The sequence below is a fragment of the Xenopus laevis genome, chromosome 2S (assembly GCF_017654675.1).
Source record: "Xenopus laevis strain J_2021 chromosome 2S, Xenopus_laevis_v10.1, whole genome shotgun sequence".
Taxonomy (NCBI): domain Eukaryota; kingdom Metazoa; phylum Chordata; class Amphibia; order Anura; family Pipidae; genus Xenopus; species Xenopus laevis.
Genome location: NC_054374.1, coordinates 128,062,204 through 128,088,790, shown reverse-complemented (window position 1 = coordinate 128,088,790; position 26,587 = coordinate 128,062,204). Strand labels below are relative to the sequence as shown.

General features: G+C 39.9%; 1 protein-coding gene and 1 long non-coding RNA gene across 6 annotated transcripts in view; one reads left to right on the top strand and one right to left on the bottom strand.

Annotated features, from left to right (window-relative positions):
• The first annotated feature begins 282 nt into the window (after positions 1–282).
• On the top strand, positions 283–25,353 carry dhh.S (desert hedgehog S homeolog). The gene is made up of 3 exons (NM_001085792.1): positions 283–588; positions 23,176–23,437; positions 24,725–25,353. Exons 1-3 carry the CDS (start codon positions 283–285, stop codon positions 25,351–25,353), a joined length of 1,197 nt encoding a protein of 398 aa, NP_001079261.1.
• The window catches only part of LOC108709818, a 37,189-nt gene continuing 21,432 nt past the window's right edge, over positions 10,831–26,587 (bottom strand). For 3 of the 5 annotated variants that reach the window (XR_001934699.2, XR_005965898.1, XR_005965900.1), the window contains 2 exons: positions 23,153–23,425; positions 20,050–20,450 (listed from right to left, as the gene is read on the bottom strand). This is a non-coding gene — a long non-coding RNA (uncharacterized LOC108709818). Of the gene's footprint in view, positions 13,661–20,049; positions 20,451–23,152; positions 23,426–26,587 lie in introns of those variants that run through there. The other 2 variants (XR_005965899.1, XR_005965897.1) reach the window with 2 other exon arrangements.

Sequence of the window (26,587 nt, the reverse complement as noted above, 5' to 3'; positions counted from 1 at the left end):
ACTCACCTTCACTCCTGCATTCCCCTTAGTTTTGCACAGCGAGTGCCTCAGCTGGGTCCTGTCCAGCCATTTCTTCAGTTGTTCAATTGTTCACCAGTCTATGTGCAGCCAGTTCAGTTGTACTCCTGGGAGTGACACACCTGTACCCCTGGCTTCCACACAGGCCTTTGCTCTGTAGTTAGAGCCACCTGCCAAAGAAGTGGACGCCTATTTATAAGCCATTGGCTACCTTGGTCAGTGTGCCATTAGCGGGATGCCCGGCTACCAGTGACCAGAGGGGACATGCCAGCAGTCCGGATTCTGATACTAGCTGCCTGCTGCTGCTGGCTTCTCCTGCTCCCAGTTCGCTGTTGTGGTCCTGGCCGGGGGCCGGTTGGCGGCCGGCGCCGTTACATGAGGAGACTGGTCCCACTGCTTTACAAGCAGTTTGTGCCTAATGTGCCAGAGAAGACTCTAGGGGCCAGTGGCAAGTCAGAGGGCAAGATCCGACGGGGTTCGGAAAGGTTCATCAAGTTGGTCCCCAACTACAACCCAGACATCATCTTCAAGGATGAAGAGAACACAGGAGCTGACCGACTCATGACTGAGGTATGCCAAGCTAGGAATATATATCCATATTGGGGCTCATTTACTAAAGGGCTGCAACTGCTGTTTTATTTGTCTACAGTACTTCTAAGCTGGCCATTAAATTAGTGGGAAATGTCATGTTTAGGAACAGTGTGTGCACAGTATCCCCATTGCTGTCCATATACAAGAGCAGCCCACAGTGCACCTAAGCCCTATTACTACACCTGGGACTATATTTTGTGGCCATGATGCGCATGTACACAGAGCAGATTTAACAGACAAATATGCACACACAGTATACTGGCGAAAAATGTACAATTGTGTTTGGGGGGGAATCATGGGACTTGCAGCGGAACCCCTATAGCAAATCAGACCCATGATTACTCTGTGATGATAGCAGGGACTTACAGTGGTAGCAACAAAGGTCCAACTTGTTGGAAGGCGTAATGAAAAGGTAGGTTTACTTAACGCAGCATTGTTTTGAAATCCATGTTTAACCTACGCCTACACAACTAATCTCATCAATGAATGCTCATTAGCGGCAACTTCTAACAAAGGTTTCTCATTGAAAACCCCATTCACAATGTGCTCATTTGTGTTTATCTGTTGGACAGTTCCATTCCAAGGCCACAGAGAACTGAAATAGACATTTCTTATAATCATTCATATGTAACAGCTGAATCAAGGAAGGAAGACTACCCAAAGGCTAGAAATTAACACAATATTGATGGGCTGTGTATTTGCTGGGGCCACTGGCTTTCCTTGGGAAAATGAAATGCCGATACATTATACAGGACATTTCTTTCTGATGAGTTAGGAGATATCAGTGTTTTTGCATGGAAGAGTTACTGCTAAATGCTAGTTGTGAGCAAGTCATTATATATGGACTGTTTCAGAAAAATAATATTTTTTTTAATTACAGTGGAAATGTTATTTGAAGAATTTCTTCGTAACAAGGCCAGATTTATATGCAGCATTTGGCAGTTGTGGAGCCTTAGCAGAAAGTAGAACCTATGAAATGCAGCTTTGCATGAGCTGGAAGGAAATCATTAACTTCTGTATTAACTTAGTTTTATCTTTGAGAAATCCCTACCTCTAGTAAGATTCAGAGAGAACTATACCCATTCAACCTGGAAAACATAAAGAGATGTAAAACTCAAAATAAGGCTTTGCCTACTAAACAACCTTCCACTTTGAGTTTTGGTCGGTGGTGAATGTAACTGCAGTTCAAAGCAGTCCCTTTCTGCACTGCTGTGTCTGTCTTTTGAAATAATATCACAGAAGCTGCTTTCCCAACATCCATGGCTGTTAATCTGCTGGTTTCAGCTATATTATTTCAAGAGACAGAAACAGCAGTGCAGAAGGAGATGACTACTCCTCTTAACTGCTATTTCATTTACAAGTAACTTTAAAACCATAGAAAGTTAGTAATTTATTTATATGGGAGAGTTGCTTAGAATGATATTTCTCAATTCATTTGGGTTTCATTTGGAGGGGTTGAACTTGATGAACTTTGGTCTTTTTTCAACCCAAGGTGTTGGTGTAAAATATACTCCGGTACATAATGGCAGCATAAAGGGGAAGTTTCTGCTAACTATTATATGTTAAGCATGGCAATGGTAGGGAGTAAATAAAAAATACACATAAATACAAAAAGTAGAGAGGCAACTAGGCTTATGAGAGTCCTTAATGAGGTTTTGCAGAAGATACCTCAATTAAAAAATTAACACTTCTGGATAAAAGAACAATATCCTTTACTTAGCAACAAGCCTGGGACAAGGGATCTAACGTATTTCAGGTGCTTCACTCTTTGGGATCCCCAACCTTTTGAAGCCGTTAGCAACATTCAGAAGTAAAAGGCATTGGGGAGCAACACTAGCATGAGAAATGTTCTTAGGCTGCCAAATAAGTGCTGTGATTGCCCATTTGGTAGCCCCTATGTGGATTATCAACCTACATTGAGGCTCTGTTTGGCAGTACATCTGCTTTTTATGCAGCCAAAACTTTCCTCCAAACCTAGAATTCAAAAAAAAGCTCCTGCTTTGAGGCCACTGGGAGCAACATCCAAGGAGTTGGAGAGCAACATGTTATTCACGAGCTACTGGTTGGGGATCACTGCCTTAGAGAAATCTGTATTAGCATTATATAAAGCTGCCGCTTGTAGAGTGTACCTAATGGGACCTCATATTAGATGGAATGCTTGCCCGCTGCAAGAATGTCCTAACACACCAGAATCAGCAGCAATCCTTTAGCTTTGACGTGCTACAATGTTTTATACCAGTGTCATGCCACAGAAATAATTCAACATTTCACTTTAAGTTTCTTTTTTACCTTCACCTTCTGAACTTTGACCACAGTCTTTAAGGAATAGCTGAACTTCTAGGGAACAATAGCTAAACAGCTTATCTGTTGTTTTAATTCCTAAAAAGTTTGCATTTAGATTGGTATCACATTGTAGGGAGCCATGTTAGTTACAATTTAATAGGCGTACGAGCAATTCTTTATCTTTTGCAAATACATGGTGTGTGCTGAGGATGGCTAGGAGGTTGCATCCATCCACAAAGTCAGGAAGGGTCAGCATTCAGCTAATTCTAGAGAGGAAGGGAAAGACCCAGATAATGTGACAAGAGACAGAGACATCAATACTTTCATTTAGTATTATAATGAAAAAGCTTATCAAAAATCAGAATGTTTCAGTGGTTTAGCAGCCACTTCATTAGACTCATTTGGTTATGTACTGACAATATCTCTCTCCCCTTAACTCCCAGTTTAGTTCAAGCCGGCAGTTTGTTTCCATTTAGTATGTCTGTGGTAAGCTCATTGTTCTACAGAGACCCAAAGCTGAAGTCAGATGCTGAGAAACTTATCGCTTGCATGGCCTTGGCTCCATGTAACTCCGAACATCGCTACTTACATAGATCCAGCCAGTGCATTCTTGGCATCAGCATAGCTGCAACATGCTCTGCCGTCCTGTTCATAGGGACATTATGTAGTGAAACTGTATATATGGTAACAAATAATGCAATACTGATGGAATGTTCTATTAACCTGCTGCTGAAGGAATCTCAGCACACATTGTTTATCACATCTTTATCATCCAAGGCATTCTGCTGAGCTGTTAGGTTGGAGACAGATTGTGTACATTTGGTGACTGGTCATAGAGCTCCCATTTCATTCCTCACTGATTATTTTGGGCTTTAATGAGTATTTGGTTTTAATCAATTTATTTCCATCTGTTTTTAAATCAAAAAAAGTCCCTGTAGTGTGTGTGTTTTGCTGGTAGTTCACTATTACATATTAAGTGCATCTACTTCATCTACCTTCTAGCTGTCTATTCCATCTGCTTATATTTTCCCATCTCTGTACTATATTACCCAACCTTCACCTTACATGCTTGTGCTTCACTTAGGGGCCGATTCACTAACTTCGAGTGAAGGATTCGAAGTAAAAAAACTTCGAATTTCGAAGTGTTTTTTGGGCTACTTCGACCTCGAATCAAAGGATTCAAACGAAAAATCGTTCGACTATTCGATAGTCGAAGTACTGTCTCTTTAAGAAAAAACTTCGACCCCCTAGTTCTCCATCTAAAAGCTACCGAAGTCAATGTTAGCCTATGGGGAAGGTCCCCATAGGCTTTCCTAAGTTTTTTTGGTCGAAGGATAATCCTTCGATCGTTGGATTAAAATCCTTCGAATCGTTCTATTCGAATTATTTAATCGCTCGATCGAAGGATTATTCCTTCGATCCTTCGATCGAACTATTTTCGCTAAAATCCTTCGACTTCGATATTCAAAGTCGAAGGATTTTAATTCCCAGTCGAATATCGAGGGTTAATTAACCCTCGATATTCGACCCTTGGTGAATCAGCCCCCAAGTCTTATTTCTTTTAGTCTTTTTTTAACCCACTCATGCTCCTAAGGTCTGCATTGCATACATCGCCCCATTACGTATCAAAATGTGATCCTAATATTATCCTTTATTTGCTGATTTCTTGAACTGGGTATTTATAGATCTGGTCATCCAACCTTGTCATTATTTAGCCACATTCACCACGTCATAGAGGCACATTTATCAAGGGTCGGCATTTCTAATTCAGGTTAGTTTTTAAAACTCCCATAAATTAGAAATTCGACTTGCCAAAAAAAACTCGAATGTCAGGAAGGCTGCAAACATCTCCAAATTGATCCCTGGACCTCTCCCATTGACTTAAACAGTAATTCAGTAGGTGGCGAATAGCCGAATTTGAATTCTTACAGGGCCAGAGTATGATGAATCTTGAAGAATCTAATTTTAAAGAAACTCGAATCGAGTTTGTATAACTCTCTAGTCGAATTTGACAGTTTTGACCATAAAAAAATTTAAAAAATTGAATTTTCAATTCGAAACTTTAATAAATCTGCCCCATAGTGTTATGCTTATCTTGCTATCAATATTGGAATGAAAAGCTTGGTTATTACCATTTCCCTTTCTCAGGTATAGGTTTTAGACATGCTTGGAACTGGAAACTTCATGCATAAGAATGAAATCCAGTAATCCAGCTAATTTTTTAGTAGCTGTATGCACACAATATCTCAAATATATTGATAATGGGTTGAGTGCAGAGGACTCTTGTATTTGACTATATGTATTTTGTGGTCACAGCCTCATTGCACCCCCGCCTAATGGTTTTAAAAATTAGCACAACTTTCCCTTGTTTGTTATAGATATTTGGATATTCACACTTCCAATCAGGTTCATGTTCTGCAAGTAACTGCATTAGAAACATGGTACAGTGCCGAAAAAAATTGAATTGAAAGCCAGGTTCTGTGTATAGCTGAATGCATTGTCCTGTTGCAAACCCTGAAAAAGAACATGGGTGGGACTTGAACTTTGGCTTTGCTGTTGACGGATATGAATGGTGCGTAATCATGCACTAAATATAAATCAGAAAGGTCTGAAGCTGTAAACTCCCAATGCACCTGGAACTGTAAATATAGACATACTAAACATGCATAGAGTGGCATAACAACCAACATATATTCCCCATGTGTGTGTAGCTGCTTGTTACTAGTTATGCCTAATAAGCAGACATAACAGTTGGACACACACTTGCTTTACTAGTTTAGCCAGCCATTTTTCTGTGTCACCGATCACTGATCAATTACCAAAGGCAACTTTAAATCTTATACAGTAGAATAAAAAAATCCAAAAGCCATTTCAGTTCACCTTGATTGGTGCTTATGTAAGTCATGATCTGACCTCAGAATTCCATGGCTGCCCTAATCTTGTAACTTGTGTGACCTCCATTTCTTGTGGGAGTGGCCATATTGTACTATATTCAAGTCTTGAGGCTTTGAGCTAAACAATTCAAACGGTTAGTCATTATGGATGATGGTGCAAGCTGTACACACACACACGAATGGCCAAAGTACCCTGATCTATGCAATTGCAATCATTTTGTGATTGGCCTATGACTATTTAGCATAATCTACTGCACAAAGGCACCATATATGTACAGATGATTATGCAGTTTGATTGAAACTTAATCAGACAATAATCTAGATTTATTGTTAAACGCTACAATGAAATATTTGGATAGTTCTGTATATAAATGTAAATAGATGATGCGAATTGTCAGCTTCTTTCCTGTTGTGCAGTTTATAGCAACCCCCTCTAACTGTACCTCCTAATTCTGGGTTTAAATAGGATCAATGTTTCTGGTGATCCCCTTGGGAATGTGTGAGTCACGTCAGCAGTGAGCTGTGCAGGGTGGTGTGTGTAATCTTTAGCCCCACTGTAAGTAGGAAATCCGCTCAGCACACGAGTTGCAAGACGCAATGCATTGGATTTGTTTGCCCTGGAGTGTGGCAGAAGTAGTTTACAAAGTCCCACACTTCCAGGTCTATATGCATTCAAGAAACATAGTTCATAAGTATATTGTTAGAAAAAAAAAAAACAGGAATGGATGGAATGCTTTTCTAAAATAATCCCCTTACCAGAACAGGAATAGAAAGTGTAAGATGGAAAGCTGTGGGGAATTATACAGACAATAGTTGTTCTGTGGGAGTAGAAATAAAAAGAAAAAACTTACAGGGGGAACAAGTTGCTGATACTGTGGAAGGAAGTAAAAATCTTAGAATGACATGGTGGCTGGGGTTTGGAATACAGGTATAGGATCCCTTATCCGGAAACCCGATAACCAGAAAACTCCGAATTACGGAATGGCTGTCTCCCATAGACTCCATTTTACCCAAATAATCAAAATTTTTAAAAATGATTTCCTTTTTCTCTGTATTAATAAAACAGCAGCTTGTACTTGATCCCAACAAAGATATAATTAATCCTTATTGGAAGCAAAACCAGCCTATTGGGTTAATTTAATGTTTAAATGAATTTCTAGTAGACTTAAGGCATTAAGACCCAAATTACAGAAAGATCCGTTATCCAGAAAACCCCAGGTCCCGAGCATTCTGGATAACAGGTCCCATACCTGTACTTGATATAGCATAGGGGCATATTTTTGATCAGGTCGATATCAAATTGCTGTTGTTATTGGTGAACATGTCATCATACCTATGGATATATATATATATATTTATTACACAAACGCCATGAATATCCTGTAAAATATATAATTTTTCCTACACAACTCACTAAAACATGTGTATTATAATACATAAAATACCCCTTGTTGGAAAATATGAAGATATTAGAAGTAACCTCAGAGTTCCATGACCTGTATAAAAGCATTATAATATATTTATATTTTACAATAAGTGGTACTTTATTCTTATTATATAAGATCCTAATATGGTTAGAGAAACAAAGCCTTGTGCAGGAGTTGCTTTCACAAAGGCTGCTCAGCTTGCTCCTTTTGCACAAGGCACAGAGCTTTATACTGATATGGAAGTGTGAGGGAACTGGGGACAACTGTAGGCGAAACTGCTTTCTCGTGACTGCAACGTCTGTATGTTTGTTTGACATGCAAGGCACAATAGACGAGCTACTCTCAATCAACCGACTACAAATATCAGTCCTGTGTTGCAGGCAACATTATTTGGGACGTACTGTTAAAAAGCTAACAGACCAAGATTCTTTGCAGTTCTTTTAATTTGGCAGCTAAAAGTAAAATGGTACTTTTCTCACTGCAAGCTAAAGGGAAACCTACATGCCCTAAAATATTGAGAATTTGTTTATAGTTAACTAGACTAGACTTAGTTGAATCAATACTATTTCGTACACACAAAATTATTTGCAGTCATATTCACTGCCTCAGCTGAGAAAGTCTCCATTTTATTTGGTATAACAGCACAACCTGTCTCAAATAAATATGCTACAGAGAATGTCTCAGCTGAGATATGCAACAGGACATCTCCCGCTTGTACTAACATTCATTTTGGCGTGGAGACATTTAGTGCCAATATATGGTACTGTCACACTGATTTATGTATGATATTACAGGTATGGGACCTGTTATCCAGAATGCTCGGGACCTGGGGGTATATTTAGAAGTTAGAGATCACCACAGTCCTCTAGAGTGAAAGTCTGTCATTCTCCATTCATTACTATGAGATTTTAAAAGGTGTATTTATCAAAGGATGAACTTTCACCCATTGATAAATACTCTTTAAAAATCCCATAGAAATGAATGGAGAGTGGCGGAATTTCAGTCTAGAGGACTGTGGTAATCTCTAACTTCACTCTTTGATAAATATACCCCCTGGGGTTTTACGGATAACAGATATTTCTGTAATTTGGATCATCATACCTTAAGAGGCCCATTTACTAAGTTCGAGTGAAGGAATAGAGGAAAAATAGTTAGATTTTCGAATGGTTTTTTTGGCTACTTCGACCTTCGACTACGACCTTCGAATTGAACGATTCGAACTAAAAATCATTTGATTATTCATCCATTCGATAGTCGAAGTACTGTCTCTTTAAGAAAAAACTTCAACCCCCTAGTTCGCCACCTAAAAGCTACCGAAGTCAATGTTAGCCTATGGGGAAGGTCCCCATAGGCTTTCCAAGTTTTTTCTGATCGAAGGATAATCCTTCGATCGATGGATTAAAATCGTTCGATTCGAAGGATTTAATCGTTCGATCGAAGGATTATTCCTTCGATCGATCGAACGAATTGCGCAAAATCCTTCGACTTCGATATTCGAAGTCGAAGTATTTTAATTCGGCAGTCGAATATCGAGGGTTAATTAACCCTCGATATTCGACCCTTGATACATCTGCCCCTAAGTCTACTAGAAAATCTTGTAAACATCAAATAAACCCAATAGGCTAGTTTTGCTTCCAAAAAGGATTAATTATATCATAGATCAAGTTAATTATATCTTGGATTAAGTACAAGGTACTGTTATATTATTACAGAGAAATAATTTTGATTATTTTATTATTATGGAGTCTATGGGAGACAGCCTTTCCGTAATTCAGAGCTTTCTGGATAACTGGGTTGCTGGATAACAGATCCCATACCTGTACCATATACAGCTTAGAGTGTCTACAACCTAGGCAACCTTGATACCTGTGCTTGAAAAACACTGCTACATACCAAGGTTCTCAAATTGTCATTAGATTGGTTAAAGCACAGGGCTAGTGATACATGGGTTGGGTCAACCAGTTGCGCTTAGATAGGGGTCATGGGCAGAACCAAGTACAGCCGAAACATTGTGACTTAATAAATTGCTGCTTTATTTACCCAGTACAGAGAGTGCACCAGTGAATATATATATTACATTTTATAGACTTCCTTTGCACCAGGAGATGTGCACTGTGTAAGGAATTAGCTTTACTTATTTATACCACGTACATGTCAATTTTGCGGTTAGGATAATAGCACTGCATTGTGAGATAAATAAAACATTTAAAAAGACCTGGTATTTGCTGATCTAGTTACATGACAGAATGGTGGCCCAGTAGTTACCATACAGTATATGCTACGCAGCACTGGCTTCTTGGGTTCATTTCTAGCCACAGTTTTCGGTCTGTGTGGGTTTCTTCTCACCTTTTTGTTCACAATGTAAATTTCTAGGTTAACTGGTTTCTGATGGAATTGTCCCTAGTTCATTTTTGGGACTGGAATGGAAATTAGACTGATAGGAACATGACAGTGTCATGTAAATAAAGCAGCAAATAGCAATTGGCTTCTGATAACTTGGTGTATAGGGACAGGCGTCCTGGGCCTATTTTCATTGCAGAGACAGAAACAAGCGCAGTACTTTAGTCATGCCATAGCCCATGTCCCTTCTCTTTACGCAGCCCTACCATACATTCCTCTGAGCCCAATGGAATGGCAGACATTTCAAGGATTCTGAAGTGTTATTTATTTTTTTATGGGTGATAAACTCTAGGTGACCCAGCAACACTCCTTGAACTCACAATGTGCCACCCCTTCAGAAAACACTGACCCCCCTTCTATTCTTTTACTCTAGGTACGCACCTTGATCTCTCTCTCCACCCCTTCCAGCTATCTGCACAGTCCATGGTGGCTGGAGAGACCTGGGGGGTTGGGAAGATTCCTGCAGATATTGTACAGTCCCTATACCGACACCAATTCTTTCCCAGCATTGTGCATTCTTCATGAACTCTACTCAGTGATACAATTGCTCTTCTAAACAAGTCATTGTCAATATATACATAAGAACAATAGATGTGGTAGTAAGAATGCTAAAAGAATTACCATAAATCGGGGGTTTTTCACATGAACCAGAATTGGTCCCAATGTTCTTTGGTGTCGGCTCCTGTGATTCCCTTTAAAACACTTAAAGGGGAACTCCACACAAAAACAACTTAAGCTTTTTGAAAAGTAAACATAATTTCAAGCAACTTTGCAATGTACATCAATTAAAAAATATGCAGACTTTTCGTGATTTTTAATGGTTTGGAACAGTTCCCTAAGCCTAGCCCCCTGCTCTCCTGCTGATCTGTTCGACTACTTTCCTGAGCTGGCTGACTACTGTTACTTTTTATTAGCAGCCATCTGTCTTTAGCCTGCATCCTCCAATCCCCACAATTCCCTGCACAAGTGATTTCAATAAGGAATGGAACATCGCAGTGCAATGCATTGTGGGTTATGTAGTTCCTGCATGCTGTCTGTAAACTCTGGAGAAGTTGTTACAATTTGTAACATCAGTGTTTAGTCCCTTCTTCCCTGCCAGGATTTCAAATGATGCAGAAAGAGAAGAACTGTTCATCATCTGGATTTCAGCATAGAAAATGGCATTTGATGTATTCATACTTTTTAAATTAACCCGATAACTGTGATGGGTATATTAGGGGGTTCTGTGTTATGTGGGCCTCTTTCGGAGTTCCCCTTTAAATACTGTACAATTTTTGCAATGGTACTAATTAAAACAATGTAGCAGAAATCATTCATCTGCATATGGGGCGGGTGCCAAGTGCAAAAAAACATGGAGGAGAAATGCAAGCTTAGAAACTGTCCCTCTGTTGATCATTGTGCCTGCACCCATAAACTTTACCTCTGCTTGGGTGAAGATTTTGGTGCAAAATGCTAAATCTAGCATTTTGTCACCTACACCCTAGTGGTAATGTTCCCTGGTGCAAGCACAACAATTAACAGAGGAGCAATGGAGGAGCGGATCCTAGGCTGAGAACCACATCATGTGGCCCTACCCTTAGTACAGAGAAAGAACTAATCAGAGTCTTGTTTTTGGATAACCACTTTCTAGATAATAGATTCCAAACCTGTAAAGGATTGAGAGCAGGATGGATTTCTTGCTATAAAGTCATGTCTAACTAATCTGGGCGTTTACTGATCAACTGGAACAGTGTTTTTAGGAATTTTTGTTAGTATTATGAGTTATTGTGCATTAGCTTCAGTAATGAATAGGGCAGCAAAAAACATTTAGGCACCCTTAGATTTTTTTTTACATCCCCTATAGGGTTTTTCCCCCTTGCAGCAGTGCAGAACCATAATGTAATTAAGGTACATTATCCAGAAAACATAGGTTACTCAACTGGTTGGCTCACTTAGGAGGCCCAACATGGATTCCTAAAGTGTGGGGCCTGTCAAAATAATATCAATATTATTAATATTGCATATTTGTAACCTTGTTTCAAGATAATAGGGCCCTGACTAAATACTGGACTATGAATGCAGACTTTTGACAGAAAACTGCTCAAAAGTAGAGGACTGAAGATAATTGTTTAATTTCAGATGAAGGTTAGTCTGTGCATACCACTAACTGACTAACAATTGCTTGCTATTATATGGCTCGGGCAGGACTTTTCCTGCAACCACTGAGATTACTGTAAAGCCCAGCATCAATGAAGTACTAAGAGTAGGAATGGACTAGATAGTACAGATACCTGAATTTATGCCAATAATAAGTGCAAAGTGATGCATATTGGCACTGGAATCCACATGAAGAATACAGATTGAATGGTAATTTTCAGTCAACAATAGCAGAGCAGAAGTAGGAGTCACAATTGTGGCTGAATTGAAAGCAAGCAAGCAGTGTTGTAAACCCATGGGAAAAGCAAACATAACACCATGTTGTATAGGAAGTTGTATTACCAGCAGAAAGAGGCAGGTTATATTGCCATTTTATAGGTGACAGGTGAGATCTCACCTTTAGAATTCTATTCTCTGTACAGACTTTAAACAGTAGCCACTAAAATGGCCTTAACAGCCAAATAGATCAGGAAGAAGTTCAGAGCCATAATAGCGCAGCTTGGGAAAACAAACAGGAAAAGACAACACAACAGAAACTTTTAGTTATAGGAAAGGATTTGTTTGATCCTCAGATATAATAAGATTATGAGCTCTTCAGGGCAGGGTGTCTTCCTTGTGCTTTTCTTTTTGGGAGCTACAAAGTGAAGCTTCCACAGTCACTGCGTCTCTGCTGTTTCTACTGCAACCTGAGAGGTTAACAGTGGTGGAAAGGCAAAAAGGTAGCAACCCTTGTCAATAAATGACATAAGAGTTAATATAGGCATTCACTGTATATGCCACCCTGATGAAAAATACCCTGTGTATGAAGAGACTATATTACAAAAAGCCTTTTTAATTTCTTATTCCCAAATCAAGGGTATCAATATGAAGTTGTTCGTCCCTTTACTTTTTGCAACATTGTTGGTGCTTGCATACGAGTTATGGATCTAGGGTTTGGTTTTGACATAATGGTACATTGGGTTTGAATTGTTCCTGCAAAATTATCTGTTTGCAAAATAAAGGTCGTTTTAGGCCAAAAAGAGAGTGCTGCTTATTATAACTCTTTATTTGCTATGATGAAATGGGCAGTGCAGCGCTGGCAACATATCATGTGCTTTCAGGACTGGCAATCGGTGGATTCTGGCAAATACCAGAGGGGCTGCTTTAAGATGCCATAGACAGTCACTATTTAGTGGGCAGGTGGGGGCTGTCTGAAACTCTGTGTACATAAAAAACCTGGGCTTATTTTGAATCCCAGGCCTGTTTTCTTGTCAGATACTCTGGTGCAATCCAGACACTGCAAAGTTACATGTAGATACAGTATGCTCTGAGTTGCTGAGTAGAATGTAGTGTTGTGGGTATTAACGATGATGATGCATTTTCCCAGGGTGAGGAAGTTCAGGTTAGTGACAGAGATTATCCCACAAGGAATCATTTGTGCCTGTTGGGGAGTAACGGGAGAGGATGCACATAGGGCACAGAAATCTCTCCAGTCCCACGTTGCCCTTTTCTTGTTTGCGCCCATTCCTAACAGCAGTGACGTCTCTGAAAAGCTCCATTGTGGGCAGGCTAGAGAGTTTGCTGCTATGTTGCTTCTGAACTCTGTGCTGGCAAATTCTCACCATGTTAAGTCATTTGGAGGATGGAAAATGGTTATTGTTTGAGCTTGGCAACAAGTCCAAGGACCATTCTACATGTAGATCTTTTTCCTACATCAACATTCTTAAAGGTGCACTTTTACATGATAAAACTTTAATTCAGTACAGCGCTGAACAATTGTTATTGTCGGGATTAGTTTTCTGGTTCCATTTGTTATCTCACATGTCCCTTTTTCCTTCATAGTGAATGTCTCCTCAGTTTCTGAATCCTGAGATTTGCTTTTCTGTTTTTATGGGCCTTGCCATTGGGGGCAGAGGGTCAGCATCCGCATCACTGAATGTACAAGGGAGGGAGGGAGAGGATGTGTGAAACACAGCTAAGATTCCAAAGGACAAAACTTGTCGCTTGTGCAGTAAGTCACAGATTAGCACAAAGACCATTATTGTGCAACACAATAACAATGAAAAATCAACATCCACCAATGTTCTGCACTTTTCCCTTACTCTGTGCTGAAGGCAATTTCATCTTTAGGAGAAAGAAACGGAAGCAGCACAGGGTGGGAGGAGGATTTGTATACCGAAATTCACAGTGTCGGACTGGCCCACCGGGATACTAGGAAATCTCCGGTGGGCCCAGGTGCCAGTGGGCCTCTTGCTTCTAATCATTTGACCTATTTCATGGTTATTCCCTATTTCTTTATGGGAACAAAGAGGCTTAATAATGGAAGAATAGAGTTTAGTATGTAGAGAGAAGAGACTAGAAGAATAAAGAGGTTGAATGAGGAGAGGAGGTATAATAGTTTGGAAAGTGGGCCCTCAGCCTGAGGTTTTCGGGTGGGCCCCTGGCATCCCAGTCCGACACTGGTAATTCATTTCTCAATTCGCTTATAGTTTGTACCCAACGTTATTGCATAGCTGTAGCAGACATCTGTGGATGATGGACCAGATTTTTCACATACTTTTTAGTAACTAAATCTGTTTATAAAAAGCCAGTGTACAAAAAAAAAAACTTCTGACTGCTTGGCGGATTATTTATCAAAATCTAAAATTTTCTCACTATTTGCTGAAAACCACTATGACCAAATCCGCACAGACTTTCCCCCCTACTTATTATTACATTTTCACGAAAATTTCTTGCGTGGAAAAATACTTTTTCAGATTATCGCTTGAAAACCACAAAATCTTTGGATTATTAATTAAAACCAAGCGCATAACAGGATACCTTCCAATTGTAAACAGGACATCTGTCTTCTACATGAACTCGGCAGGTCTGAGAACTTTTTATTCTGACTTTTAATACCATCAGAGTTTTAATAAATCACGAAAAAGTCAAGTTTTTTATTTCTATGAAAAATAGTGGTTTCCCCTTTAAAAGTCCAACCAAAAGAAAAATCGGACTTTAATAAATAATCCCCCATGCCTTGGCGTCAATTGTCTTCCTTTGAAAAATAGACAGACATCTTTTTGCTTTTAAAATATTTAAATGTTGCAGACTCCCAAACACACAACACCATTTATCACAAAGCAGGGCCCTTTTAGATTGAAGCAGAATGTATCGCAAGCTTGTATCTTTAGTGACAAGCAGCGCATTCCCTTCTACCTTTTCCCCATGATGTTGACCCAAGGCATCACATGCTTTCCACTGCCACCACCTAGGCCCTACCTCTTTGAAACAACATCACTGCCAAAATTAGAATATGGGTTACAGGTGTCTGCAAACATTACCATTATATGCTTATTTACATTTTGTCCACAGAAAAAGGTCATACCCAGAACAATGGAAAGCAGTATTGTGCCACTTTTAATGCTATGTTGAAGTCACACACCAGCTTCTATTTTAGAATCCATAACAAACAAAGCTCTGAAATCCCTTTGTATGCAAAATGGTGTGACCTATGATACTAAATGCATAATACTAGTCTTGTATGGGCTCTATGGGAAGGTAGTACCTTTATTAAGCATCATTTGCAGCTCTTACAAAGCCGGGTCAGATCAGAAACCCCCAAGCAATAGAAAAAAGTAACATCACTAGACACTTTGCATCGTGTAATGGAGGGGACATAACCCTCTTTTCTATTCAGGGGATAGAGAGAGTAAGACTAGGAGTGAGGGGGGGGCATCTATAACTTTTAGAAAGGAGAGAAGTGTATTGGATTTTTCATCTGGAAACACGTCTGCCACTGGGACTTAACCACAAATTTGAAGTCACATGTTATACTTAAACACGTAAGATCTGCCCCATGACATAGAACGATGTTTACCTTATAAAAACTCCAAACAGAATGAACTTGTGACGGCTTTTTGTTATTTAGAATATATTTACATCAATGAAAGTTTGTGCAAAGCTCTCTCATTGGATTAACTATAATCTTTCATGACTACGATATTTACGTATTCCTAATGTATTATGCTGTATAATAATGAATTTTTAAATGTTATGGTACTAAAATGGAACTCGAGGTTACAATGTATAATGTAAAAGAAATGGTACGAATACCCTACATAGGCATCATGACACAAAGGAAGTGGGGTTAATCCCCTGTAATGTTTGATTGGATTTAAGAGAAAAGGGGTGGGATCACCTGGGTTTAAATTCAGTGTTTAATTTGCTACTGGACCTTGCGGTACCATGCGGGTTGGAGGTAGAAGTTTCGGGAGCGGGTATAGACGCGGGTCGGCGGTTCTTCTCAATAGCGAGTTTTACTCCTTTTATTCTGATCATGCCTACTTCTAATGACATCACTTCCGGTTTACAATGAAAGCACTTCCTGTTTCTTTATGGTCAGCGGGTCGCGGATAAGGTACTTGCGGGTCGGGTAGCGGGTAAGTGTGCGGGTTGTCCAATCAGGTCCGGTTGCGGGCCAGGTTCAACAAATTGGTTCTGCGCAGGACTCTAATACAAGTATTATTGAGCCACTTGTATAGGTCATATCAACAGAGCAACCTTTGTGCTTTTTACCATAGACTCATAAAGATGAATGCACTTTCATATCCTTTTTAGGGTGCAAACTTACTAAAGTAGAAACATTATGGATACATTTCTCAAGTCGGCAACACGTTGCCCTGTAGAGATTCTATTCCTACTTAATAACTCAACATTTTCTAATAATTGAATTACAATGTACGCTTAAGGTTATAGCAGTTTAAAGGGGAACTATCGCGAAAATGAAAATTTAATATAAACTTCCTCATACTGAAGTAAGAAACTTTCTAAATACAATCAATTAAATATTCTGTACTGTTGAATACTGAAATAATCAAGGTTATCTTCACTATTCCTCTCTCAGCGTCTGTTTCTCTTCATTCTGTCTTCATGCAGCAGTTGCGTGTCAGATTAATTATCCAATATATTTTATAGTGGGGGGCTCCCTTTCCTAGCAGATGTATTACAACTCACTCAAATAATTGATTCCAGTACTAACAAAATCTAACAAAATAACTGCCTTTTGTACAAATTCTACATGTAAAGAGACAGGATTTCTGGTGAATTTAATAGAGTGAGCTCAAATACATCTTCTAGGCAAAATGAGCCCCCCTATAAGATATATTGGATCATTCATCTGACACCCAACTGCTGCATGAAGACAGAATGAAGAGAAATAGATGCTGAGAGAAGGATAGTGAAGATAAACTTGATTATTTCAGAAACAGTACAGAATGTTTGATTGTTTAGAAAGTTTCTTATTTCTTAAATATGCTATAAATTGCACCTTTTAGCTATAGTCTAGTACAACCATACCTGAAACTACTACCTAAAACATTTAGCTGCAGCTGGTGTCACTTCCCTTTTTACTACTTAGTGAGCGAACTTGGCTTCTTTTAGGGCAATGGTTTTGTTGAGACTGGCCACCAGCTGAGTTTCCTAAGAGTCTCGGCCAAAGAACCTTGGCACAGGGCCCTAGCTGGGTATGATAATAGATGCAGCATATGTGTGGGGTGTCTCAGGAAGAGTGCCAGCAGTGGGAGAGCAGCAGGAAGCAGCATTTGAAAGTTCAGAATTTTTTGCATTCCAAACTATAAATTTGCATGAAAATCAGGTTAATTAATTACCAGCTATTAAAGTGAAATCATTCAGCCATACACTATAGGCTCTTGGGAGTGGCAGAGGTAGGAGCATGGATTTCCGCACACCCGTAGCTAAGTGCATCGAGTGAATACGAGGCCTTCATTTGCAAGAAAGTAACTGTACAAGATATGAGAATGTTTCCATTAACCAGTGGCTAGATTTGGCTCTCAACTATTCTAATACTGGGAGTCATGGTATGTAGTACCACAGGTTTTAAAAAAACCTACAGCATTATATGTGTGTATTAAATAAAACATAACTAGAATTCCTAATAACTAGAATTCCCTCTACAAATAGAATCCTTAAAGGGTCGGTGCATGTGCATTTCCAGTAGTTTTCAACCTATGTGATGTGTATGAAAATTAGTAGTTATTTACAAAGCAGCTGCACATGATAATATCCACATATCATCTTCCTCCTTGTAAGTCCATGGAGAATTGCTGCTAGTGGTGATTATCTGGTTGAAGTGTTAGGTGATTTCTAGTATTAGCACTTACTAAGTATAATTAACCCTGTGCAAATTCCCTGTATAAGGGCGACATTGGTTTCAGGCAGTACAGCATTGCTCAGCAAGGAATAAGGGGCAAATTCACAAACCTATGGAAGTTTGCCAGCGATATCGCCAGGTGAAAAAACGCTAATTTACTAAAATGCGAAGTTGCGTTCAGGGCGCCAAACGATTGTGAAGTTTTGCTAGTGTTAATTCGGCAAGCAAAGTGAACTTGCGCTAGCATGGCTAATTTGCATACGGCGGGAAGTTACATTTCAATGGACGTATATGTTGCAGCAAATACATTACACTACACAAGCCCAGGGACGCTTAATAAAATTAAATAGAGTTGTTATAATGCCCTACACATGAGCCCAGTGTATAGTTTATGTGCCATATGTTAGGAAATGTAGGGGGGAAACCGGGTACCCTAAAAAAAAAAAAAAGTATGATCTTTTGCAGCCTATCACCCTGAAAAATGAAAAGTCGCCAGCGTTTTTTGGAACTCCTGTCTACTCTATTGCACTTCGCCTGGTCTAAGGTGGCGAAGGCAAGTCTGGCGCAAGAGGTAACGTTCATTAAAATCCACATCTTAGTGAATTTGTGTAGTTACGTCCATTCGCCAGAGCGAAAATTCACCTGTCATTATAGTGCGAAGTAGCGCTACAGTCTATCTCCTTCACTAGCGAATTCACGCCTGCGCCCGTTAGTAGATCGGCAAAGTCCCGAAATGATGTCACGCTGGCAAATTTTCGCCAGCGTTAGTCACTTTGCCCTTTAGTAAATTTGCCACTAAGGAATCAGGGAGGCCTCTGCAGCTACATTTGATGAGATGCATTGCTCTAGTGTTTTATATGTACCCGTTTTAACCCCTTATTTCGGTTCTGCGCCCCAGTACTTCCAGACGGAGAAGTAACTAGTATTCTTCAGCATCAGTGCTGCACCTAAAGGCTTCAATGACAGATTCTAAACTTCATTCTAACTGACCGTGCCTGCCTGGTCCCCTGTTAAACCAAGGTCCTGGAAATGTGCCAAGGCTTGAATAACTTTCGGAGCAAACAAATAAAGGGAAATATGGAGGAGCGGAATAAAAAGAAACATCATGTGTATCCGTTAATAATAATTTGTACAAAGTTATCACTAGCAGATCCTAAAGGTAACAATCAAGGGGCAGGACTATTACAGCCTTTGCTTTGTAAGCTGCTTTTTTATAACTAAAATAATCCTGAAAATTTCTATAAAAACAAATCTCCACCAGCAGTTCTCTGTGAATTCAAATACACAATAAAATATGTCCATTTTACAGGCAGGGTTTTCCCTTCACTATAACTGGAGCCCATCAGTGGCAAAAGTCAAGAAATGTGATCCATACAGTAGGTCCTTAAGGTAGTTTCAAGGTGTTAATGACTCTGCTTGCAGTTTCACAAGACTCTGTTGTTTATTGGCAAGATGCGGCACATGGTTTTTTAACTACATTTACGTGTAACCGGCTTCAATTATAGCTCACAACATTGGATTGTGATGAAACAAATTGTGTGCAACCTGTAAAGAGAACTAAGGAATTAAAGGTGGCTTAGCTTTTTGAAATGTAAACATAATTTCAAGCAACTTTGCAATATACATCAATTAAAAAATATGCAGATTTTTTCTTGATTTTTAATGGTTTGTAACAGTTCCCTAAACCTAGCCCCCTGCTCTCCTGCTGATCTGTTCGACTACTTTGCTGAGCTTGCTGACTACTGTTACTTTGTATCAACAGCCATCTGTCCTCAGCCTGCATCCTCCAAACCCCACAATTCACTGCACACATGATTTCAATAAGGAAAGTAACCAGTGGCGGAACTACCGGGGGAGCAGGGGGTGCAATTGGGCCAGGGCCCGCACCCCTTCAGGGACCCCTGGCAGATCGCGCTCAGCCAATTTCCGGGTAGATAATTGCGTACGGAGGGGGGCGGAGGCCCGGCTGCACGTTTCGCACCAGGCCCCCCCTCTAGTTACGTTAATGAAAGTAACATCACAGTGCAATGCATTGTGGGTTATGTAGTTCCTGCATGCTGTCTGTAATATGTGAAGAAATTGTTACAATTTGTAACATCAGTGTTTAGTCCCTCCTTCCCTGCCAAGATTTTAAATGATGCAAAAAGAGAAGAACTGTTAACCAGCTGGATTGCAGCATACAAAATGGCATTTATTCATACTTTTTGAAGAAACAGATAAACGTGATCACAAAGCAATTTTAGAGAGTTGCAGTTCATCAGATACTGGGCTGCAGACTGGATAAGACATTGCAAGGCTAAATGGAGGGCTCTGGACTCACTGTGCCTTAGAAGAACTGTGTACAATCAAGTTCTCATGAAATCTCTCAGTGCCAGTGGATGGATTCAGAAAAACACTGGAATGTCCCGGGGTACTGCCTGCCGAGCTGGCATACCAGAGATAATTGTCTGTGCCCGTGGGTGCTGTTGGGGAGGATAGGGAATGAAGGGACATGGGCACAATATTTTCTAAAACTGGATACAGCTATAAAATGTAACCACCTAGCAGATGGCTAGATAAAACATGCATTGTCTGGAAGAAAGAAACACATGGGTGGAGGGAAATAAAAAATGGGGGCATTAGAGGACTGGGAAGAAACTGCATTTTTATGAATAGCATTTGATTCAGTATTTAATTGTGCTCCTACCCAGTTCGGTCTCTGGGATAACCTTTTTAGTAGTGTTTATTATATAAGAGATTATAGTGGAATATATTCAGAGCATGTGGTGTCCGGATACTTGGGAAGCAATGTGGGAGGTTCATTTGGAGGCTTTTGCCTGTCATAGAAATGTGTATGGGATTGTACCACCAGACATAACTAATAATATATAAAAATAAAATTATTTTTTACAGAAAAGTTTGGCCATTTAAGAAACAAAGTACAATAAGAGTTAAAGGGCATGTAAAGTGTAAAATATGCTGTATTTTGTATACTAAATATAAACATGAACTTACTGCACCACAAGCCTTATCAAACAAATAATTGATGCTTTCAAAGTTGGCTACAGGGGGTCACCATCTTGTAACTTTGTTAAACATCTTTGCAAGACTAAGACTGTGCACATGCTCAGTGTGGTCTGGGCTGCTTAGGGTTCGTCATAAACAAAGCTGCTTGAGTTCTGCATGGCTGGTAAGGTGGGGGCTCCCCCTGCTGTTCATACGTATGATTGTTTCCCTGCTCAGCAGTTAGGGACCATCTGACAATTCCTATCCACAGCAGTAAATGAAGGGAGAATTTCACTACATACAGTCAAGTTACTTATAAAAACTGTACACATTTTTTAATTAAAGTATATTGGAGATAGGTTTCTTTTTCATTAAAGTAAGTAAAAATAGGATTTTATTTTTTTTGCCTTTACATGCCCTTTAAGGAGGCCATACACCTACCGATACTATAGTAATAAACAGTAATAAAAGAAACACAATGATTGGCGGATCCTGGTTGAGGAGAATAGGAAGTTAGATGAAATCACTCATATAAGACATAACACAAGTGACAGATATTGGGAAATTTGGGGACCCTGGATATCCTATACAAAATAGCTTACCCACATTAAGGGCATTTCGAATTGAAAAAACTTCAAATTCGAATTCAAAAAAGACCAACCGAAATTAAGTCGGTTTTTTTTTTGGTCAAATAGGTGAGTTTTCGATCAAATAGGTCTATATTCGGCTAAATTCGAATCTTACGAATGAAGGAATCGAAATTAGAATTTTTTTCATTTGGAAATTCAGGTAGACCTTTGATAAATCTGCCCCAAAGTGGATAGTAGTCCTGGTAGTAGGTATTTATGAGCTATAAGATAAAACCTTCCTAGTACATAGCACTAGCATTATGGCTTACTACCTAATATACGAAGATATTACCAAGCTGTGCCACAAAACTCAATATGGTGAAATCAAAGAGCTTATGTACAATGTCATACTTAGATATATCTATATGCATATTTTTTATGATTATGTAAATAGATTCCCTAACCCTTCTCCCTACCCTTTTTGCCTTTTGTACCCCCTTCCCTATTTCATATTGTTTTAATTATCCTAATAAAAAATAAATAAATGAAAGATATTTGTATGCATGTATGGTAGGAGATGAGGCAAACGATATTGGCAAAGTGGTGGTCTCATCGATTGGACAGGATGAAATATTTTAAAGGCCAAACGTCGATGCCGAATTGTCAGATACAGGTAAGTTTGTTTCTGACAATTTAGCTCTTAAAAGAACAGTTATACCAAAAAATTAAAGCATTTTAAAGGAATGACACTATAATGTACGGTTGCCCTGAACTGATAAAACTGGTGTGTTTGCTTGAGAAACTCTACTATAGTTTATAATATAAACAAGGTGCTGTGTAGCCATGGGGGCAGCCATTCAAGCAAAGGATACAGATAACAGATAAGTCCTAAAGGATTCCATTGTATACTACAGAGCTTACATGTTATCTGCTGTGTATCTTGTGCCTTTTCTCCTTTTTCAGCTTTGAATGGCTGCACCCATGGCTACACAGCATCTTGTTTATATAAAATATAGTAGTGTTTCCAAACACACCAGTTGTACCAGTGAAGGGCAACACTAGATTATATTGTCATTCCTTTAAAACACTTTCATTGTTTGGTATTACTGTTCCTTTAATGCTAGTAGAGAAACAAACGCTAGGAAAGACTGTTATTGTCACATTTACTGTGATGTCTGATTCTTATTGGGTTAAAGCAGGGTTTTTATAGGCATAGTGTAAGCTGGCAGGCTGTGGGTCAGTTAGTACTGGGTTAGAATAGCACCAAGTCAGTGCTATCACATTCTATTGAAAGCTTATTTCAGTACTAGCTCTGGTTTTCCCATTAGAAACTATATACCAGGGGGCTTGTGTGCAAAACAAGGATTCTCTCATCTTCGAGCGTTTTAGTTTAAAAGATAGTACTTGGTTTAGGCAAACATGCCTTCTACTGATCGGTGTGATGCTCTGTTGTGTAAGGTTCATGTTGGGTTACAATTTAGAATAGCACAGAGGAATCTATGGCTATATGTTTTAGCCCTGCTTATATCAGGTTATAGTAGCGGTGCCTACAAGGTACATTGTGATCTAACAGTCAATTTTGTGTGCCTGCCAGTTCCCTCAAACAGTTCCATGCGATTATTTTTCTGCGTACGAGCAATAAAGTCATATTTTCTATGAGTCTGGCAGAACCTAATGTGATAGCCTCATTAAAAGTAAAACCCTTGAGACTTTACTCACCAATGACTGTCTTCTTGTTTCAGCGCTGCAAAGACAGAGTCAATGCCTTGGCTATCTCTGTGATGAACATGTGGCCAGGCTTGAAGCTGCGGGTGACCGAGGGCTGGGATGAGGACGGCCACCACGCTCACGACTCTTTGCATTATGAAGGGCGAGCGTTGGACATTACAACATCTGACCGAGACAGGAACAAATATGGCATGTTGGCCCGTCTGGCAGTGGAAGCTGGCTTTGACTGGGTGTATTACGAATCCAAAGCACACATCCATGTCTCTGTGAACACAGGTACAGGAACACAGTATTAAGGGCAGATTTATCAAGGGTCAAACTGAAAATTCAAAATTTATTTTTTATGGTCAAAACAATCAAATTAGACTAGGGAGTTATTCAAATTTGAATTTGATTCTCGAGATGTATCACACTCTTTAAGAACTCAAATTGCTGTTTAAGTCAATGGGAGACGTCCCGGGATCAATTTGGAGTTGTTTGAAGCCTTCCTGACATTCGAGTATATTTTTTTCAGAGAAAAAACTTGAATCAAGTTTTTTTAATTGGAATCGAATTCGATTCAGGTTTTCGGGTCGATTTAATTCATCAGGAGTTTAAAAATCCAATTTTTTTTTAAAAAAAATTTTGATTGCTCAAATTTTGAATTTATGGGAGTTTTTAAAAACTCCCATGAATTCGAAATTCAACCTTAGATAAATGTGCCTCTCAGGGCAGGACTCCATGGATGACTCCGGAGCAATCCGACGCGCTGCACAAAAAAGCAGCCATCAAGTCGGATGCAACGGAAATAAGGTATGCAATGCTATTGTCGGATTGCGTTGCATTGTTGATGCGATGCTACTGTCGGATGCAGACGCAGCGTGCAGCGTCTGCATCCGACAGTCGCGTTGCATCAATGCTGCGACACGATCCGACAATAGAATTACTTACCTTATTTCCTTCGTATCCGGCGTGACGGCTGCGTTTTTGTGCAACGTGTCGGATCGTGCCGGAATCGTCCGTGTAATCCTGCCCTCAGTGTTAAGCATTCCTTTCTGAGCCAATAATTCTATTATAACTGCAATATATTGCTTTTGCACAGTTCCATTTTATAACTGCTTCCTGGCCTACTTGTTAGTAGTGAGACATACCCCACCCCAGCCTGATGTTATATAGCTGCTGTATATTTTAGATGAACTCCTCCATGTTTTATGTAGACTGTTGCCTACTGATCCAAAATATGTAGATTTGGGTTATTTTATTACAGATGTGTGTGTCGGTGAAGCTATGTGCTAGACCTTTGTAGCGTTAGTTGGCAATGTGCAAAGTTAGACATGACAGGGCATCTATTGGGAGGTACAAGGGTTACAGCTTTAAGAAGCCCCTACGACAGCACAGAAAACTAATATTTACTATGCTTCAGTTTGTCATATGGGGGCCAAAATGGTCCTGAGAGTAAAAAGTAGGCTTCAGATGGCATCCCAACAGGACTACTTGGCATGGACTTCTCTGTGAGGCTTATATCAGAGCTGTAAGGTGACAGTATCCATAAAAATGTCTAAGATATATGATTATTTTTTCCAGATAACTCCCTGGGTGTCCGGTCTGGTGGCTGTTTTCCTGGAACAGCTATGGTTATGATGGAGACCGGCAAGAAAAAACCGCTGTCTGAACTAAAGCTTGGTGACACTGTCTTCACTACAGATGAAACAGGCCTGTTGATACATTCAGTGGTTCTGCTTTTCTTGCACAGGGACCCATATAAAACAGCTACGTTTGTGCTTATTGAAGCTGAGGGACACCCAACCAAGCTCCTTGTTACACCCAATCATCTGTTGTTTATAAAAAGCAGCTCATCAACAGGATTTCAACCAACTTTTGCTTATAGAGTTCAAATAGGAGACCTGATTCAAATCTATGTGAATGGCACTCAGGTGCAATCTTCTAAGGTTGTGAGGGTATCCGTAGATGAACAAACTGGAGTGTATGCTCCCATGACTGAACATGGAACCCTACTTGTGGATGGGGTGCTAACATCGTGCTATGCTACCGTGGAGTCACACACACTGGCACATGCATCTTTAGCCCCCCTCAGGCTCTTTCAAGGCATAGCTTCAATGCTTCCAGATTTACATACGAGTGATGGGGTGCACTGGTACTGTCACATACTCTATGTGCTGGCCAAGTATGTTCTTTGGTGGGATATGCCTTAAATTAAGTACAGATTAAGATGATGTGTTTCTGAATGCTGCTGAAAATGGGAAGAATCACAGACACAAGGAGAAATATGTTCATCTGCTTCCTCCCACTGATATACATGAAGAAGCTTTTCTCTAAAATGTGTACTGGGCAAGAGAGTTCTGCAGTCTATTCCTATTGCCTCAAAATCCTTCCCCTCGACTGGAACCCAAAGTACCCCACTTCCAAACTGTATAAAACTTATGGTTAGATGCAAGTTTAGGCTTGGTTGGCATATAATGAGCATATGAAGAAAGTAGCTATAATGATAGATATAACGAGAAAGTGCTATAATGAGAATATATTATATGGTGCGAAAGACAGAGGCGGCTCACATAAAGAATACTTAAACTGCAGGTTGAGTGACTGCACACGGTTGAATGGGGCACACCACTCTATGCTGTTCCAAGTTTACCATTTTCCGACATGAGTGGAAAAGGACTGAAAGCATCAGTTTCCAAGAAGTAACTATTTTTGTCGAAATCAAAAGTTTCCAAAATAGACAAAATTGCGTTTGCTTCAACCACCTTGTAGGTTGGGTGCAAAGCAGTCCGGAATCCCTTGCCAGGGATTTGGATAGACAGACAGAAAAAAAAGTACAGCTGCAGCACCTCATTGTTGCAAAAAGTGAAAACTTTTTTTTTGATTTATTAAGTCAAACAACCAGGCAACATTTCGGGCTTACTCTTGCCCTTTCATGATCCTTTGGCAAGGATCATGATTGTGAACCTCTTTGATGCTGCTAGAGATTGCATGCTCAGTGGGTAATGCTTAAAGGAGAACCAAACCCTGTATTTAAAAAAAAAAGAACCCTACCCCCCTACCCCACATAGACTCCCCAGCCTCCTAACCCCCAGCCTAGCTGATACCCGGGCAAATGCCCCTAACTTTTTACTTACCCCTCGGTGCAGACCCGGAAGATGGCTGCCATGAACTCCGATCCCTGAATCTGCATCGAGGGGTAAGTAAAAAGTTAGGGGGCATTTGCCCGGGGTAGCAGCTACGCTGGGGGGGGGAGGAAGGGGGGTCTATATGGGGTAGGGTTTTTTTTCAATAATGGGTTTGTTTCTCCATTAAGTGGTGTGTGTCATGCTTTCTGTCCATACACCACATATTAACTCCCTCCACATCAACTGGTCTCAGATATGCATGTACCAAATAAAAACACTGGGTCGTAAAGCTAGGAGGGCCTGATAGTCACTATGCACT

What these genes read in the sequence shown, in the direction of transcription:
- dhh.S (NM_001085792.1), top strand. Translation starts at nt 283, where the DNA reads ATGCCAGCAGTCCGGATTCTGATACTAGCTGCCTGCTGCTGCTGGCTT. An exon ending in CTGACCGACTCATGACTGAG is followed by an intron (nt 589 to 23,175) that starts GTATGCCAAGCT and finishes TTCTTGTTTCAG; the next exon opens with CGCTGCAAAGACAGAGTCAA. An exon ending in CCATGTCTCTGTGAACACAG is followed by an intron (nt 23,438 to 24,724) that starts GTACAGGAACAC and finishes TATTTTTTCCAG; the next exon opens with ATAACTCCCTGGGTGTCCGG.